The sequence below is a fragment of the Anser anser genome (assembly GCF_964211835.1).
Source record: "Anser anser genome assembly, chromosome: 14".
NCBI classification, from domain to species: Eukaryota; Metazoa; Chordata; class Aves; order Anseriformes; family Anatidae; genus Anser; species Anser anser.
In genome coordinates, this window is record NC_139735.1 from 15732578 (window position 1) to 15750892 (window position 18315).

General features: G+C 44.3%; 1 protein-coding gene across 12 annotated transcripts in view; it reads left to right on the forward strand.

Annotated features, from left to right (window-relative positions):
- Nucleotides 1-18315, forward strand: part of LOC310881735 (rho GTPase-activating protein 7-like) — a 56140-nt gene that overhangs the window by 12053 nt on the left and 25772 nt on the right. For 2 of the 12 annotated variants that reach the window (XM_083799365.1, XM_083799370.1), the window contains exon 3: nt 455-18295. The exons of 7 other annotated variants lie outside the window; for them this stretch is intronic. In XM_083799365.1, the coding sequence (XP_083655491.1) occupies nt 18292-18295 (4 nt within the window). In that variant the 5' untranslated portion in view covers nt 455-18291. The remainder of the gene's footprint in view (nt 1-454; nt 18296-18315) is intronic. 3 more of the 12 variants (XM_083799371.1, XM_083799372.1, XM_083799373.1) reach the window with 3 other exon arrangements.

The window sequence follows — 18315 nt, forward strand, 5'->3', positions numbered from 1 at the left end:
TTAGGGCTTCTTAAGGGAAGCGCAGATAACAACTCTGGGTGCTCTGCAGGGGGAATATGTGAGTGCAGAAACATGCAGATCCCTGCCTTTCCTTTTGTGCGTGTATTTTTTCATTCTTGCGCTGTTCTGGCAACCACAGACGTGTCAGCATTTGATTTACACCAGCGGAAGTGCTGAATCCTGAGCCTGGCAAGGAAAACTCACCAAGCAAATCCCTCCTGGCACCTCGCATGCTCTTGCAGCGCCCTCTGGCCTGGCTGGGCTGGGTTTGGTGCATGCAAAGCTCACAGGGCTTCTGCGCCTGCTGTGTCCGTCCTTTCCAATGGCAAGGGACTTCTAGCATGGGTCAGGCTCCTGGTGGGCGGAGCTCATCCACCTGAGGAAAGAGAAATTCCTCTCTGGGGCCTTTACAGTAAGCAGTTGGATGGTGGGGAATGTGATGGCTCTGTTCTAGGGGCCGTTCCTTGCCGGACGAGGAGGCTGTGATGATGCCCCAGAGCCAGAAGGTCTCCAAGAGGGAAAAAAAACCCTAAAAACCAGCTTTGTGCCTTGTGAAAGTGCCCAGGAGAGGAGCCGCCTGACATCTACTAGAAATAAGTATGTGGGAGTCTATGGTCTCAGTGGAGCAGTGGTTCCTCGATGAGGAATTCTTCCATTCGGCTCTGTGGCTGTGGGGTGGTTCCTCCACCACCTGGTGACCAGACCGGGGTGTGCAGGCACTGCTGTAAGCGGGAATAATGGGGGCGTGCTGGCAAGGAACTGGAAGGACTTTGAAATCCTAAAACATCTTTAATGGGCTGCTGAACAGTTCAACACAATGTAGGCATAATCTTCAGAGCACACAAGGCAATCGCAAGGTATGGGATCCACCCCTCGGGTTGTCCTGAAGTCACTGCAGGAGCTGGCACACGAGTGATGTCCCGGTGCCAGGAGAAGCGAGTTCGTGATGTTCAGGGAGGAGAGGTCAGCTCTCTTCCTGTTTAGATGTTTTCCAAAAATGCTTGAGCATTTTAGTGGAAAAACGACTGAGGGAACCATTCAGATTAGGAAACAGGGAATATTGCAATGCCATCGCTACAGTTGTGACAGCTGAAAGGAGGGGCAAGATGTCAGGTAGGGCTGGTAAGCACGCTGCTGGGCCAGCAGCTCACGGGGCTTGTTGTCGGTGCTGCACACAAGGACGTGCTGACCAGCAGGGATCAGCAGTCTTGTGCCAGCCTGGACATCTGAGCCAAGGCGCTGGGCTTCTTTCATCTCAGGTCCTACAAACACGGCACCAATGTTCAGATGTGTCCTTCAAGCCTTGAACTTTTAGTATTTCCACTGGTGGGCAGTGAAAACTATGACACTAAAATCGTAAGTTTTATGGAGTGTAAGTTAGTAGCAGACTTTCCAGCACCAGATTAGTTATGTGATGAAATTAGCTGTTCATACCTAACGTCAGCCCTGCTCTTGGGTCTTTCTCCCTTTCAGCAAATTTATGCTCATGTTCATGCCATCCAAACGACTCCTCTATCCCCAACTTCACAAACTTTCCGAGCATGGTCTGCTTGCTATTATTTATTGCTAAATTTGAAGACAGAAGCTACTTTTTTCTAAAACACAAAAGAGATTTGGGAGCCTAAATTCCATTCAAATTCACCTCAAGCAAGTTTCAATGGTGCTTAGAGAGCCTAAGAAATGTAGATACTTCTGAAAATGTCACCCTAGCCGTACCTGCAGGGTCTGACATTACCCAGCCACCTGAATTGCTAAGGCAAGTTCCCTGTGCCGCCGAGCCAACCTGCTTGCTGCGAAGCTTGCAGAGCATTGAGTATGCACATACTGAATGTATGCTAATGCTGGAGAGGGAGAATGCCTCAAAGTGAAAACTATTGTGCATTTAAATGTGTTCTTCTTCAAAACTTAGATAGTTCATCTCTACCCTAAGCTTCACAATAGCAGCTTCTCCTGAGCTCCCAGGGCGCGGTGTTGGAGGGGCTGTGTGGTGCTGCTTGCTTTCCCGTAGTCCCCTCCATGTTCCGTGCAGGGCAGAGACGAGACACTTCATCAGGGAGCTGTATCCTTTTGAAGAGAGATCTCCTGAAGAATGAGTGGCCAAGGGAGAAGTGTGGGCAGAGCTTGTTACATCACTAGGGTTGGCCCCTGGTTGTGACAAGATTTTTGAGAGAGTTTTCTCTTGGGCATGTCTGTGTAATGAACAATCGTGTTCAGCTTTATTAGAAGATTACTGTGAAATAACACGGGCAAGAAGCAAACCTGTTTTCTGAATATTTTACAGACTTGCTGCTTAGGTTTCTCTGTGTGTTGTTTGGTAGTGAGCACAGCTTGGAAAAGCAGTCAGTCCGGCTTTGACCCTCAGACCATTCCGGGAACAAGCAAACACAAATAACCCTTTCCTAAAAATGTTCTTTGCAACCCCGCCCTTGAGAAACGATCTTCTCTGGAACGATGCAAGTCTGGCCAGCATTGGCAGTCGAGGGCTGAACTTTAGCTCTCGTCCATGCACAGCAGTTACTTTTATGGTACCAAGAGCTCCCTGGAGTCAGGGGGTGAATTGCTGAGAGTGGACAAGGATTGCAGCATCTGGCTGCTTGTCCCTGCGACCCAATTAAAAGCTGGGGGCCGGGGGACAAGAGGCTGGCGCGTGGCCTCCGTGACGGCAGTGGCAGGGTTTTATCCCCACCCAGAGCTCCTCTCTGTACATGTGCAGGATACAGAGGACCCTCTCTGTACCCGTGTCGCAAGGGATTTAAACTGCAAAATCTGTGCGCTCCTGTTAACACATCAGCGCTGTGAGCAGACGGAGTCTGCACACCTGCAATCAGGAGCTCTGCCATGCCAGTTAGTTCTCTGAATTGGTGAAGCCTTTTGTACTCCTTGCCAGTGAAAAACATAGCCGTGCAATTTCCACAGATACTCTAACTTCTACATAGCAAGCCTTTAAACCACTGACATAGTGATCTGACTTCAGTGAAGGCAAGGGTGGAAATAGAATCAAGTGGTTCCAAAACGAAAAGCCATCAGACCTCAGCTGTGTTCTGATTATTTTCTTTTAATTTGCTTCCTTCTCATTGCTTTTTTTTTTTTTTTTAATACAGAGACATAAATAATGTTAAATTCCAGATCACCCCTGGGTCTGAAATTTAGCTGTAACAAGGACTCCTGCCAGTTTTTACAAAAGGATTTTGCTAACATGAAAGAAAAATAGCTCATCCATAATAAATGCTTCTCCTGACCCATGTTATCCTTTTGCATTTAAGGTCAACCATCTCTGAAAGGAGAAAAAAAAGTTAAAGGATATGCAGAGAGTCAGCTGCAACAACAACCCAAACCTCTGGATGAAAGTCTTCCCATCAGGGTTTTGAATTTTAGACTGTTCACAGCTGCCACTGCATTTTTTCCTTGGCCTGAATAATGTAAATAGTGGGCTGTGTAGTGCTTTCCTTTACACTGGTGTAAATCTAGGTTAGAGCTTAAACCTTGACTTGAACATGCACACATTTTATCCCTGGGATCTCAGCAAGACAGCATGCGGTATAAAATTAATCATGGGTGTAAATCTATGCAGGACTTCTGCCCAGTTCTGCGAATTTGACTTCAGATGACCTCAGAGCAGTTCCTCTGGATTTTAGCTTGTGCAACCCAGGCAGAATTTGGCTGAGTACTTTCTGCTGTACCCATGATACTGGCCAAGAGCAGCTGTTTGGTTACAAACTGATCGTTTGCAAATTCTTCCATTTTTCTCTTTTTTTTTTTTTTTTTTTTAGTGATACGTTTCTCTGTCCTGCCAGAGAAAACACCTACAGGTTTTATAATCAGTTTATTCTGCTGCTGAAGTGGTAATGCGGTTAGAAGGGCTAAAGTAGATGTTCTTTGTGCAGATATCTCCACCTTCTGTTAACTCCTTTCTCCAAGGCCATGTCCTCATGATTCAAAGCAAGACCAGTGAATAATTAAGATGTGGCGGGAGCTTGCTGGATATGAAATATCATCATACAGTGGCCAATTTAAAATTCTACCCATGGCTATGTGAAGGTGCTAAAATGCAATTGAAAGAGGACTGGCTGGTTCAGAAGGCTGGCAGCAGGACAGACACTGGTTTAAGGTCTGCACTCACTTCCTGCGGGTCTGATCCAAGTTAACTTTTCTCTAGAGAATCACAGAATGGTTGAGGCTTGAAGGGACTTTGATTGTGATCAGTCAAAGGTTACTGAGAATGGGCCACACAATGACATCGGCCAGCTCCCTCCACACTCGTGGGTTCATCCCATCGGGGCTGTGGACAGGGACCATTGTCTTAGATGCTCAATGTCGGGCAGCCCACCAGGCTTTCCCCTATGTGCAGTCAGAGGAAACCAGTTTCCAGAGATTTTCCTGAGACTTTTTTCTAAGGTTTGGACATCTTATGTGAAATGCTAAAAGGCTGACTCTGATTTTGAAAAGTTCTCTCTTAATTATTTTTTTTTGGATGCAAATCAAAACAAATTAAGAGAGACAGTTAATGTGTGCGTGTTCAAATCGCTTGACACAATCCAGTGGTCTCCCAGGTAGGCAAAGAACACAACCTTGTTCGTCGCCCCAACTGAAGGAGCCTTCAAATGCGCCCTGAGCCCCGTGTCCCTGTGCTTCCTCCTCCCAGCCTCCTGTAAGGGGTTGGTTTCCTCAGAGGGGTATGCCACCCTTTGATGCTCACTGCTGGGTTGAAAAAAGGGCCAAATTCCTCTTGGTTCTTGAAATAAACTTGCAAACCCCTTGAACTTCCTGTGCTGGAGGAATATGTTTACACATTTTTTCATTCCGTTTGTCTTCCTGAGGCTGTGAGAGGGCTGGCAGTGTGGGTAAGGGGAGGGGAGCTGCGTGACCAGCGCATCCCAAGAACATAGATAAGACCCTGATGAGTCCCATCCACTTTGCTCTGTGCAGCCAGGTTGTAAATGGACTCAGGAGCCCATTTCGGCTCTGGTGTGTGTAATTCTATCATTAGAAAACAAATCCAAAGGAAAAACAGAAATTTGGCTGAAAATGTTTTGGTTTAAATTAATTTCACTGCTAAAATGTTTTCTACTGAAAATATATGAATGGTTCTACTCCTGGCCTTCAAAACTGTGTTTTTTTTTTTTTTTTTTTTTTTTTCTGAAGACAATCTAGTGCCAGCCTTAGGATGGGCCACAAAGTCCATCTACCCCAGTAATTTTTGGAAGGGCAAGGAATTTTTTAATGGAATACCCTTTATATGAAGTTCATGGCGGGAAAAAAAAAATCATCTTTTATATTATGTTATCTGTACTTGCAAAGACTTCCAGGACACTGGTGCTTGCAGCCTTCCAGATAGATATCTGCTCTTTGGTATCTGAAATCAGGGTAGTCAGAAGGAACAAAACTTATCAGAGGAAAAAAAAGAGGCAAAACACAAGGAGGGGAGGTTACTTGTACACCTAAATTAAGGTGTATAGCTTGATTAAAAGGCATTAGTGGTTGGAAGAAGCTCTTTAAGATAGAGACCATCTTTGCTCTGAGGCTGTAGTGCTAGGAGGTCTCAAGGGTGCCATCACCAGGTACGTGTAATTATGTCACTAGTTCCAGGACTCTTAACACGGGCAGCATGGCAGGAGAGGAATTACTAAGGGTAGCTGACTGAGGATAATGGATAGTAGGATGAAATTGAGAGGAAAAACTTAATTGGAATTAACTAGCTGAGAAAAGCCTCTTGATCTGTCAGACAGTGAAATTGCCTCCCAAGAGCAATGGTATAGTCCCAGCCACGTGGGCATTTAAAGCCAGGCTAATGTCTGTGATTCCCTGAGTTAACTGGAGTATCTCAATAATTGGAACTGACACAAAGATTTATCTCCTTTGATTGACTCGCTTTCACAGAGGCTCATCTCTTTGTGGTACCGCACAGAGCTTTCAAGGCAGCTGTTTGCACTTAAACTGCCAGAAGCTGACAATATGTATCCATTTCAGCTCTTCAAATGCATTCTTTGAAAAAACACTTAAATCACTGAAATAGACAGTGCTAATCAGTCTGCAGGAAAATGGAGCATCCTTACCTGGGGCTCACTGCCATAAATCTTCCTGTGGCAACGCTCAGCTATCATACGGCTGTAGAAAGCCATTTCGGTGCATTACTGCCAAATGCCCAATCACCCTGAAAAATTGGGCTGGTTTTGGCCAAGCCTATAAAAGGAAAAGATGTTTGGCCAAATGTATAAAAACAAATGGTTGGTATTTCAGCCGAAGCTGCCATTTGCAGTAGAGAAGGATTAATCATACTAATGATGGAAATGATATCCCACACTGGTTTCAGAGAAGATTGCGCCGCAGCAGGATGGCCCTGAAGGGCGAGTTTTGGAAGGAGGTTTTGCGTTCAGCTTTGCCCAGCTTTTGCTTCAGCTTTGTGACCTTGGCCAACAGCAGCGTATCTGCTCTCTCACTTTGTCCTCTTTGATTCAGCACAGCTCTCCAGAGCAACACCTTCCTCCAGTATTTTGGGGCTTTTTACAGCATGCTAGTTAGTGCACGAGATTTACGGGATATGCCTACATGCATCCAGTTGGAAGCGGATAAGAAGGAATAGTATTGCTCCCAAATATGAAATCAGCTTGGCGTGTTTGCTAACTGCAGTGCCTTGGCAAGCTTCAGGTCGTAGCTGGAGGCTGTTTGATCGTGTTTGCGAGGTTGGAGAAGGACTGACTCACAGCCTCACTTCCCAGCTTGGAGGTACAGCCTCTCAAAAGCTCACTGGCCTGGAGGGACACTTTTCCGTGGTGAATAGTTACACAACCTCGGTCTACAGGGAGAGACATCAGAGTGGTGCTCATGACTTTCCTGCAGGTTCCTTTTGAGCAAATCGCTTCATCTGTGGCCATTCCCTCACACTTGCACCTTCGCTGGTCTACCGGCAAAGGAGAGCTTCACTGTCCTCTCTGTGTACGTGCCACCTGGAAAAAGGGAGCTTTATGTTGTGACAGTTTTGCTAACACTTCAATCTGGCTGAGCTCTTGCTCTCCCTCATTATGCCCTGAAGGTCACAAATGGGTAGAAATGTGTGTCCATGCTCCTCAGCACGCTCCTTTGGCCACAACCACTCTTTGCCTGCAGGATGACATGGAAAGTGTTAGGGGTGAAGGACATTTCCTCCGCACCAGGGTGTGTGAGGGAATGGTTTGTTTTCTTGCTTGCTCTCACTATGGCTTCTTGGGCTGGCGCAGTGAGAAAGAGGAAGCAAGAGAGCAAAGCAGCTGGGAAAACAGGAGGACTCGTCCCTGGGGGAGCGGGGACAGAGCCACTGCTGGTGGAGTGGCCCCTGCTGTTCACTGCATAAATGAGACCTAGTTAGGGAAATGAATGTAAAAGAAATGTGCTAATTTTTTGCCTGGAATGTTGTCAGGTATTGCACTATGAGGATAATATTGTGATTTAAAGAGTGAACGGTTATAAAGAAGCCTGCATTTCACTGCAGTTCTTTTTCAAACTATCATTTCTTCTGCTATGAGAAGGTTGGGTTAAATATAGCTGTATAGGTCTAGGGAGAAAAAGTTCAAAATTTAAAGTGAAAATTAAGGAGAAGAGCTGATGGAAAATGGAACAGGCAGAGGTTATTTAAAGATACAAGAAAAAAAAAAGAAAAAAAAAGTTAAAAGTACTCTTTGAGAACTTTAGGCTTTGGGTAATACCTGCAAAGCTGCAGCCAATTGGTGCAATAAGACATTTTAAACAGGTGCACATCCCTTGTTATACTCTCCTATTAAGTTCCTTCAGCCCTTCTACTGTCTGTAAAATGTTCTCAGTAGATGATATGTTCTGCAAGCCTGTCTCTCCAGGCGGATTTTCAGATAAATCCTTTTTTCAAAAGATACAACCCTTCAGTCCAGAACACCCCCACCTAACCAGCTGGACATGGCCTGGGCAGGGTCTAATCAGGAGTCCTTTAGTGGACAGACATGGACCAAATACAGCCTGTGATGGCCACCAAAGCGCCCCAGAAAAGGAACCCGTTGTAAGAAAGTCCCGCTGCCATTTCAGACACAGTGTGGCAGGAGCAGCAAGCATCCCTTGCATTTGCTCTCCACTTGCCTTGGGAAGGATTTGCTTCTGGGCCACCATTCCCAGGCTGGTTTTTCCATACCTTTCTTCAAAAAGTCCTTGAAGGGTGCTGGCCTGAAACTGCCCCCTTGTGTCACATGCAACATAACCTGTTACTTTGCATGTTGTGCAAGAGTGCAAGTAAATAAATATTGGTTGTAAAATCATTTGGTCTTTGTTAAATCCAACCAGACTGCTTGGCTTCTAATAGCCTCTGCCCTGAATTTCACATCTGAACTAGACACAGCGCAGAGACAAATTTCCTTTGATTTGTTCCTGAGTTACTCACCGTTTAATTTAACCGAGCGATTCCTTGTTCTCCTGTTCTGGAATGATGGATTGTGAAATGCACTCCTTTAAATTAATCCAGACGCTTGACTTCCGTCAGCAGAGTAATCTTTCTCAGTGGTATGCTAAGTATGCTTTTAAAAGGTATGGTGAATATGAGTGCTATGCACTTGGTTGATGATTTAAGTGTTTACACTTTCTAAACATTGCAGCAATAACAAATATGGCTTAGCTTCATTTTTTATAACCTTACAGAAGTGATCATTCAAATAACATCAAAGGGACTTAAATGGATTTCTAAATGGGATGTTACAAGTGAGGGCAGCTCCCCTCTCATCAGAAAACCTGCAATTGGAAACAGGGCTGAGCAAAGCTTGTAATATTTCTGATTGCAGGGTTTTCATAGATCATCCAGAAAGCTTTCTATTGGAGCCATTAATGGTAAAATATTTCATGTGCATGCTGTCCCTGCTTTTTCTGGCTTGATATTGCAAGGGAGCAGTGTCCTTTTTTTTTTTTTTTTTTTTTTTTTTGCTGTTTATACTACTCAAATATGAAGTTGGGCATTTCTGGGGAGGAGAAAAGAAAGAGTGTACGAATACTTTGTATTTCCTTTCTGCCCCTCCATAACAACAGCAAAAAGTTATAGTAAAGTTGAGAAAGTGATACTGATGTAAACCAACCCATCAGCTGCTACCAGCCTGGACACTCCCTCACTGTTACCAGAGGTAAGGACTATCTGAATGCCACAGCTAGAAGTTGCACAGCATTCCCTGGGTCCAGCTGGAAGCAGTAGCCATTCCTAAAACTGGGAAGACAAGATGAATCCTTTTGTCATTGAAATATGTGGCAGCGCTTTTTCGGTAAAAGTAAATGGTACTAAACTTTTGGCAACACATGAACTGTAGCACTTGTCTACCAATACATGCTTGTCAGGTTTACTCCAACAGAAAATGACACATCTAACAAGTGACCTTGGCTGAAATCTGTGTTCCTACTTTGCATGTATATGTTGTGTGTGTTGGAAAGGGCATTTGACTGGAATCAGAAGGCCTGAATCCTTTTACGTCACCACTAGTAGTAGACATAGAGATGGAATCTTCTTCACAAAACAGATTTACTGAGAAATATATTAAGGGTTTGTATTATCCAAAATATTAGATCAATATTTTTAGTTTCACAACAATATGAAGTTTTACAAAAGCAAGTGCTGAATTCTGCACCTGGGGGTGGGGCAACCCTGGCTGTATGTACAGACTGGGAGGATGAGAGGTGGGAGAGCAGCCCCACAGGACAGGAACTGGGGGTTCTAGTCGATGGCAAGTTGAACATGAGCCAGCAGCAGGCCCCGGCAGCCAGGAGGGCCAACCTTGTCCTGGGGTGCATCAGGCACGGCGCTGCCGGACGGTTGAGGGAAGGGATTGTCCCGCTCTGCTCTGCACTGTGCTGGTGCAGCCTCACCTCCAGTCCAGTACTGTGGGCAGTTTTGGGTGTCCCAGCATAAGGAGGCCATAACATTATTAGAGAGCATCCAAAGGAAGGCTATGAAGGTGGTGAAGGGTCTGGAGGGCAAGACATGAGGAGCAGCTGAGGTCCCTTGGTTTGTTCAGCCCAGAGCAGAGCAGGCCGAGGGGAGGCCTCATGGTGGCCTGCAGCTCCCTCACGAGGGGAGCGGAGGGGCAGGCGCTGAGCTCTGCTTTCTGGGACAGCGACAGGACCCGAGGGAACGGCATGGAGCTGGGACAGGGGAGGGTCAGGCTGGGTGTGAGGGAAAGGGTCTGCACCCAGAGGTGGTCGGGCACTGGGACAGGCTCCCCAGGGCAGTGGTCACGGCCCCGAGGCTGCCGGAGTTCAAGGAGTGTTTGGACAATGCTCTCAGACACACAGCCTGATTTTTGGGTGGTCCTGCGTGGAGCCAGGAGTTGGACTGGATGATCCCTGGGGGTCCCTTCCAACCCAGGATATTCTATGATTCTATGAATAGGTTTTGTACAAAGTGAGAAACTTTAGCTCTTTGGCAGGGCACACCTTACAGGGCATGTGCTGACATACTAGTATTGGCAGGGTGATGTTTTTCTTGATCCTTCTAAAGCCTTTTATGTACAGAATGTATACTTGGTACATTGACTAGGTATCTAAGGTGTACCATATAGCTTCTAAATTTTACTCTGTACCCGCCTATGACATTTGACTCAAGTAATCTTGTATATATTTGGCAGAGGGAATGGCATGTTTATTTTCTAATATTCTGACTTAACCAGCTTTATCTGCCCCATTGCTTAAAAAAGAAACTGAAGAACTGAAGTCCACTTCTTATTTCTTGCCAGCCTTCTCCCAGGAAAACACATACTGTTGTAACCTGCCAATGCCATGTCTCATACTAGCCTACACAGCCAACCCATCTAAGGGAAAATTATTTGGCTCAAGAAACGAGGAATTGTGTTATGCCTGGATACAAATAAGAACATAAACCTCCCATCGTAAGTAGGTTGGCACCAACCTTTACTTCAGTTTTAAGCAAGGACTGGATAGTACTTAAATCTGAAGTGAGCTGAGGCAAACCTCGACCTTTTGATCTGAAATGCTTTTATTAATGTTTTTTAGTGGTCTGGGTGTTTTAGTGTCAGTATTTTTTCTCTGAATGTCTTCTTCAAATCCAAAATGTGTGAAATACTGTTCTTTTGAGTTTTGGAAGTCTGTAATGACAAAGGAGTTCGATAACCAAAACCAAAGGCTCCAAGGTCTTCAAACCAGGCCTTACAGGCCCAAGTTGATGTGCAATAGCACCTGGATAGTGGACGCCTTTTACACCTGTCACCTGGTAGTGGGCACCTCATGATCGACTGGAGGTGTTACAGAAGATAGAGCCAGAAGATAGAAGAGAGTGTTGGTGGCTTCAGTACTGACTTCAGGTTCTTTGCTATCTCCTAAAATACAAATCACAACTAAAGGTTTGGCATCTCAGACACTTGCTCTGTAAGTTTTTAGCTCATCTCACAGGGTTTTGCCCGTGGTGCTAAGAACCTCTAAGATGCTTGCCAAGAGCTTTGCGTAAGCTGTTGTGTGCTGCAGCCACTCCGTGAGCTGCTTCAGTGCTGAGCTCACTTTGGGCCAACCAGCTTGGGCACTCTTGACATTTCTGGATGTCTTCTAAACATGTAATGCTGATAGAAATGTTGTTTAAATATTTGTGGGTTATTTAAAAACACTGCGTCAAATAAGCAGCCTTGTGACGCCCGACAGATATCTGGATAAGACGAGTGCTTTGGAGAAGAAGGAAGAGGTCACCATGGGTTATATACACAACGTCTGACAAGAGACATGTTGGATCCATGAAACACAGAGCAAAACGAGTCCCATGCTAGAAGCAGTGTGCCCCGGTGCTCCGCAGCACATGGCTGTGCAAGCAGAAGCGCTGGCTGGAGAGGTGCTGGACAGGCACGTTATGCTGCGGCTGCCAATTGTCCCTGTCCCAGTTTTGAGCTGTTTAGGCACTCTTAATGTTTTCCCCGACTTGGCACCCATCTGCATTTTTAGGAAGCTAAATTTTAGGAAGCTCAAGGGAATGAGTTTACAATCCAACAATGATTAAGGCTTTTCAGCTGTTTCTTCTCAGTAGTATTAGAAGTATTTTAAGTCAGGATTGGTGAGTGCTGGACAGGGGGGGAAAATGGAATCCCTGTGATAAATGTGAGAAATAGACATTATCCATTAATCATATTAAATACTTATTTTCTGAGTTTTAAAACATTCATAAATTGTTTTAAAAGCTGCTTTCATATGTGAACTGTATTATCTTCTTTGAGTAAATGCCTGTTGTGTACAAATTATTAAAATTAAGATTAAAATCGGCCACCAGGCATTGCTGAGATACATTATCATAGAATCATAGAATCATAAAATCATTCAGGTTGGAAAAGACCTCTAAGATCATCTGGTCTAACCTTCAACTTAATACTAAAGTCCACCTCTAAACCATGCTACATCTACTTGTTTCTTGAAGACGTGCAGGGATAGTGACTCAACCACTTCCCTGGGCAGCCTATTCCAATGCCACACAACTCTTTCAGTAAAGAAATTTCTCCTAATATCCAACCTAAACCTTCCCTAGTGCAACTTGAGGCCATTTCCCCTCGTCTTATCACTTGGTGCTTGGGAGAAGAGCCCAATCCCCACCTCGCTAGAGGGATTATAGCATGAGGTTTATAGTCTGTAAAAGAGACTGGGCCTACCAACGCATCTGAATCTAGCTTTATGTTGCCTTTAAATTAATTTGAAGCCAATTCCAGACCTGCTGTAAAAATGAGTTACGTGATTAGGGCACCAGCGTCATTTTGCCAAGGCTTATCACTTTTTAGAGTTGCTCTTGTCATGATCCATATAATGGCTGCAGCTGGAGAACCTCTTTCTAGACAGCACATTTTCACAGAATCACAGAATTATAGGGGTTGGAATGGACATCAAGAGATCATTGGATCCAACGCCCCTGCCAAAGCAGGTTCCCTAGAGCAGGTTGCCCAGGTAGGCGTCCAGACAGGTCTTGAATATCTCCAGAGGAGACTCCACAACCTCCCTGGGCAGCCTGTTCCAGTGCTCCGTCACCCTCACTGTGAAGAAGTTCTTTCGCATGTTGGTGCGGAACTTCCTGTGCTCCATTTTGTGGCCATTGCCCCTTGTCCTGTCCCCACAGACCACTGAAAAGAAGTTGGCCATATTCCTCTGTCTCCCACGCTTCAGGTATTTATAAACATTGATAAGATCCTCTCTCAGTCTTCTTTTCTCAAGGCTGAACAGACCCAGGTCTCTCAGCCTTTCCTCATAGGGGAGATGCTCCAGGCCCCGTATCAACATTGTGGCCCTCTGCTGGACTCTTTCCAGGAGATCTCTGTCTTTTTTGTACCAGGAAAATGTATATTTGGAAAATGGATTTACAAGTTATTAGTGCTATTTTGCAATTTGCTTTTCAGATTCTGATTTGTTTTTTCTTTCTTTCTTTCCTTCTTTCTTTCCTTCTTTCTTTCTTTCTTTCCTTCTTTCTTTCTTTCCTTCTTTCTTTCTTTCTTTCTTTCTTTCTTTCTTTCTTTCTTTCTTTCTTTCTTTCTTTCTTTCTTTCTCTTTATTTTTTGTTGTTATTGTGCACATTGGTTGCTTTATTTTTGCTCTCTTTGACACCTATTTCTCATTTAAAGTGCCAAACTGAAAAGCCAAAATGAATCTTAGCTTCTCTGATGCCCAGAAAATAATTATTTACCCTTTTAAGCTACTTTGCCTTTCAGATGAAAATGCTGCATCTACTAAAGGAATTAGAGGCTATTTTTGAGTGTTCTGGCTATTATTTCACACAAACAGCACTTATATTTTCATCAGTTTACTCTAGTTCTAACATAAGTGATCCAAAAGAAAAGTTTAAGCATATGTCACAGAAGAAAGCGCAGGGAGAAAAATCGCTGTTTTCTGGAAAAGTCTCAAAGGATTCAAAGACTTATCTGTTGATGATAAGCTTGAGCCAGGAAAATAGCAAATGACATGAATTATATCATAAAATCAGTTCCTGATCTATAATCGTAGATTTGGCTTAAGTTAACCACCACACTTTTTTTCTTGTTGACACATTCCTGGAAGTAGATCTGAAAACAAGCATCAAATATCATTGAAAATGGTTTCATGGGAAGAATGCAAAGTGATCGAAGCCACTGTGACATTAGGTGTTCATACAGACGAGCAGACTTGCTAGCTGTAAGAGCTACTGGTTCCCAGTTATTTCTCTGAGCAAAATTACGGTTTCACAAATGCTTGCAAATAACAAACTAAGGATGTGAATATGGCCAAGTGAACTACCGTGGAGAATTCAAGCAAATATTTGTTAAATCTGTTCAATCAACATTCTATCAGAATCTCATTCAGGTTTTACTATTTTAATAAGCAATTTTACCAATTGCTTATTCCCGAAGTTTCTCTATTCTAGTGCTTCTTATTCATGCGAGCCATTGTACCTAGCTCTCCTGTAATGAACAATTACACGTCCCGTTGCACCACATTGCTTCCATTGACAGCAATGCCATACCATGGTATTAACAATGGACCACCAGTTCCAAAACACTGATATTTAGGTGTCTTGTCAATTCTGTGACATTTATTGAGATTAAAAGGGAGAAGTTCTGGGACACCTCACAAGAAAACCAGTTCTCAGGAGATTTCTGACCAAACAGATCTGGCTCCATGTACAGATAGATAAGTTTGGAATAGCCTTTGATCCAGTGTGACAGTTGCCTATTGCTGCTTCCTGAGCTGCTAAGACACATTTTTAGAAATAGCAACTGTCTTTTCGTAAGCTGAGTTTTTAGAAGAATTGGGTGTTTCATGTATAATGTCAACCTGGTAAAATTAGAAGCTACTGTTTTTGTATGACTGGAAAAAAAAAAAAAAAAAGAAAGAAAAAAAAAGACCTGTCCAGCTGCTTTGATTTGTTGCTGGAATGAGCATCTGTCGGATCTTTGAGGAATATTCTGTTCAACAGCTTAGATGTGATAAAGATAGGAAGCAAGATAAGCAAAAGGTGCTTTTCTGCTTTTCTGTCAGGCAAGAAACAGCTGTTTTTCAAGACTGTGACTGAAAGAGGATCTGGAGATTGGATACAGTTCCTATTTAACTTGGGCTTGGTTCACAGCAATATCACAAGGAAGTAACAGTATAAAATGGATTGTTGAATGACTTTACACTTTCAGTCTTGGACTATGTGAGAAAGCACTGGCATAACTGATTTTTATTAGTTACTTAGTGAAAGAAGTTGTATTTCCCAAGCGTCAGTGTTTGTTCTAGAATGGATCATCCATTCCCACTGAAGTCACAGCCAGTCTGGAGGCACGTTGGTAACAAGTATAGAGTGAACAATCTGGTTTTATTTGTTTAAATAGCTGCAGATGTGTTGGTGAGTTTGTCATTGGCTCTTGAGATAGACAAGTAATTGTGAAAATCAAGGCTTTTACTCTTTTTTCTCAGTTGGCAGTGAGGGGCAAAGCTGTGATTTCACTCTGTGTACTCTTTTCTCTGTACCAGTTCTTCCAGGTAGTGATCACAGGCAGGGATGTGTGGCATGGAAATACATCCCTGAAGGGGAGACTGCTCAGGGAACTCCATGCACCCACTACAAGCACACTTCTCCGGAGCTTTTTTAGGTCAAATATTCTCTGTGAAGCTATGAAACAAGATGTCATGTTCTCTGTTCCTACATTATCTCATCCACATTTTAGGAACTCCACTAGCTCTGGAACATTTCTTCAACTTGTTTAGTCTAACAATAAAAGTTCCTTGAGAAAATTCCTGAAATTCATTGTGATAGCGCAGTGCTTTCCTCTTAAAAAAAAAAAAAAAAAAAAAAAAGCTAAACTTAAAATAGAAGGCAAAAGCTTCCAGCTTGAGATTTGACTGCTCTAATTACAAGCAGATTGCAGAGTTTCCACTGAAATAGGGCACAGAGATTTTTGCGAAGGAATGAAGATCAAACCAAATCATTAAGTCACCTGCTGGACAAGGCAATACCCCAATACCCCCATGCTGTTTCCCAGGATCTGCAATTCTATGATAGCTCCTTTTTTTCCAATTTACAGCAGTTGTGGCTATTGTAGCACCAGATAAACAGCCATATAAAAGGACCAGCTTCTTCTAAAGGATGCAGGAACAACAAGGATACTTTACTATTCCCTTTAAAAAAGGGGGTTGTGTTTTATTCTGTATTAGTTCTTGTATGTTGTGTTCAAAAGATAATTCTCCCTTGTTTTGTATCTTGCAGATGTTTCTAAAAGAGGCAAAGGGGTTGTAGTGACCTAGTTGTTGAAGGCTGACTTTGGACAGGAAGACACAAAAGTAGGAATTAATGACTACCTGCCCTTGTCATGGACTAAAATCCATAGCAGGAGTATCTCATGTGAACATCATCCTTCCTTCTGAGAAGGAAGAGAAATCATATGGGATCTCTGAGCTGCAAAAATGAGACCCTGGTCTCTCAACATTCCCTCCATTAAAGGAATCTTCAAAATACAAGGTTTAATTTCCCAAGGTTTGTTTTTGTTGTAATGAGGTCATTCCTCTAAATGTATGCTTTTACACATATGTATCTACACAGGCAAACATAATCTTCTGTCTCCTGGTGTTGCTGTCCTGTAGAGGTGGTGACTGTGGCACCAAGCTCTAGCTCCTTTAGCATTTGTTGTCATGTATAACTGTTATTTTGAACATATATTGGGACTGCCACTTGTTTTTATATTTCCATCTCCTTGGCAGTGGAAGATGCTTACTTGACAAAATGGCTTTGATCTTCTTCCCTCACAAGGATATTTCCTTGCCAGTAAAATAGTAGAGGGAACCTTGGAGGCTTCACCTTTATTTATGGTGGAAAAACTGGAAGTGAGTGTTCTAGGCAACCATAAATTAAGGGAATGCATATAAATAGTATTTTTAATATTTGCGTATCTTATGGTTGTCCGTGCAGAAGGTTTTCACACCACCTGTTCTAGATATCTAACCCTGTACAAGGTTTGGAGCCCCTCTGCCATGCCGGGCCAGGAGCAGGTTTACGCTGGCAGGCTGAGGCGGGCACATAGGGCCGCTGTGTGCGGGGAGGTGCAAGGCCTGCGTTGCGGTCCCTGAAGTGGGGAGGGCTCGTTCTTACCTTTGTCAACAGTTCTTCATGTGAACTCTGTTACTGCTCAACAGTGGGGTTTATTCCCCTTTACTGCAGGGGATATGCATTCTTTGTGTCCGGCCCCAAGCCCAGGATATATCCCTTCCCATGTCTGGGACCAGACTGATCTGAACAAAGCCTAGAAATGGGAGACCAGGGCCTGCCTCATGGCAGCAATCAGTTGGTCAGAGCTCGCAAGGACTGGCAATGGCAAACAGGGGCCATGGCTGCACCCATAGCAGTGGCTTTGTCCACTCCATGATGGACGTCTGGCCTCAGGCCTCATGGTAGGCAGCCCGGGCAGCAGGGCAAGGAGGAGGCAGCTTTCAGCGCTCTCAGCCCTTCATGGAGGGTCTCAAAGCGCCAACACCACAGCTGCACTGCGCATGTGTACCTTGCAGATACCTGCTGCTGAGAGTTGAGGAACCCCTCTCTCAAAAAATGTCAGCGTATGGACGTGGCCAGCAGGCAGCACAGTGCTCTGTGGTTTCCAACCAAAGCTGGTTGGAAGGGACGAGGCACGGCATGGCACAGTGCCATGCTGCCTCAGGGGAGGCTCCAGCGGGAGCCCAGCCTCCTGGAAAAAAAGGATGGCAGCCTCTGGGCACTGCAGCCACAGAACTGTGTATTTCTAAACAAGAGATAAACTGGAGTGGGGCATTCCTGTGAAGCAAGCCCTCTGCACAGAATGTCTCTGGTAGGAGAAGTCACAAGTGAAATACCATTCAGCTTTGGTTCCTGAAAGGTGCCTGTTGTGGGAGGCAGCAAAAGGGGCGACGGGAAGAAGAGAGTGAGGTGACCTCTGGTAGATGTGTTTGCATGGGAAGTATTCCAGTGATGTCAGAATTAAAATATGCAATAAACTTGCCTTTAGTGAGAGGTGCCTCCATTCCCTGGCACAGTGCCTTTCTGAAATAGGTTTAGTAACGTAGGCTTTTTTTTTTTTTTTTTGCTTAAGTATGAGTGAGAGTTGTAGAAGTGGCAGGCTCATTTATGAAATGATTCGTCTTGCTCATGCAGTGGTTTGCAAATTTGTTTAAAGCGACCCACTCTGGGACTGGCTTTCACTGGAGCTGTGGCCTCGGTGCGAAGCCAGGGAGAATGCAGCTGGTTTGGAGATGCTGTGTGCAGGATCCTTCCACATGCTGACCTACAGCAGTCTGACAGATGTTTTTTGGTGAAGTTAGGTCAGCCCGTAACACCACACATCAGAAAAGCTCTGGAGAGTCTTCAGCATGGGTAAGTTGCTTGAGAAACAA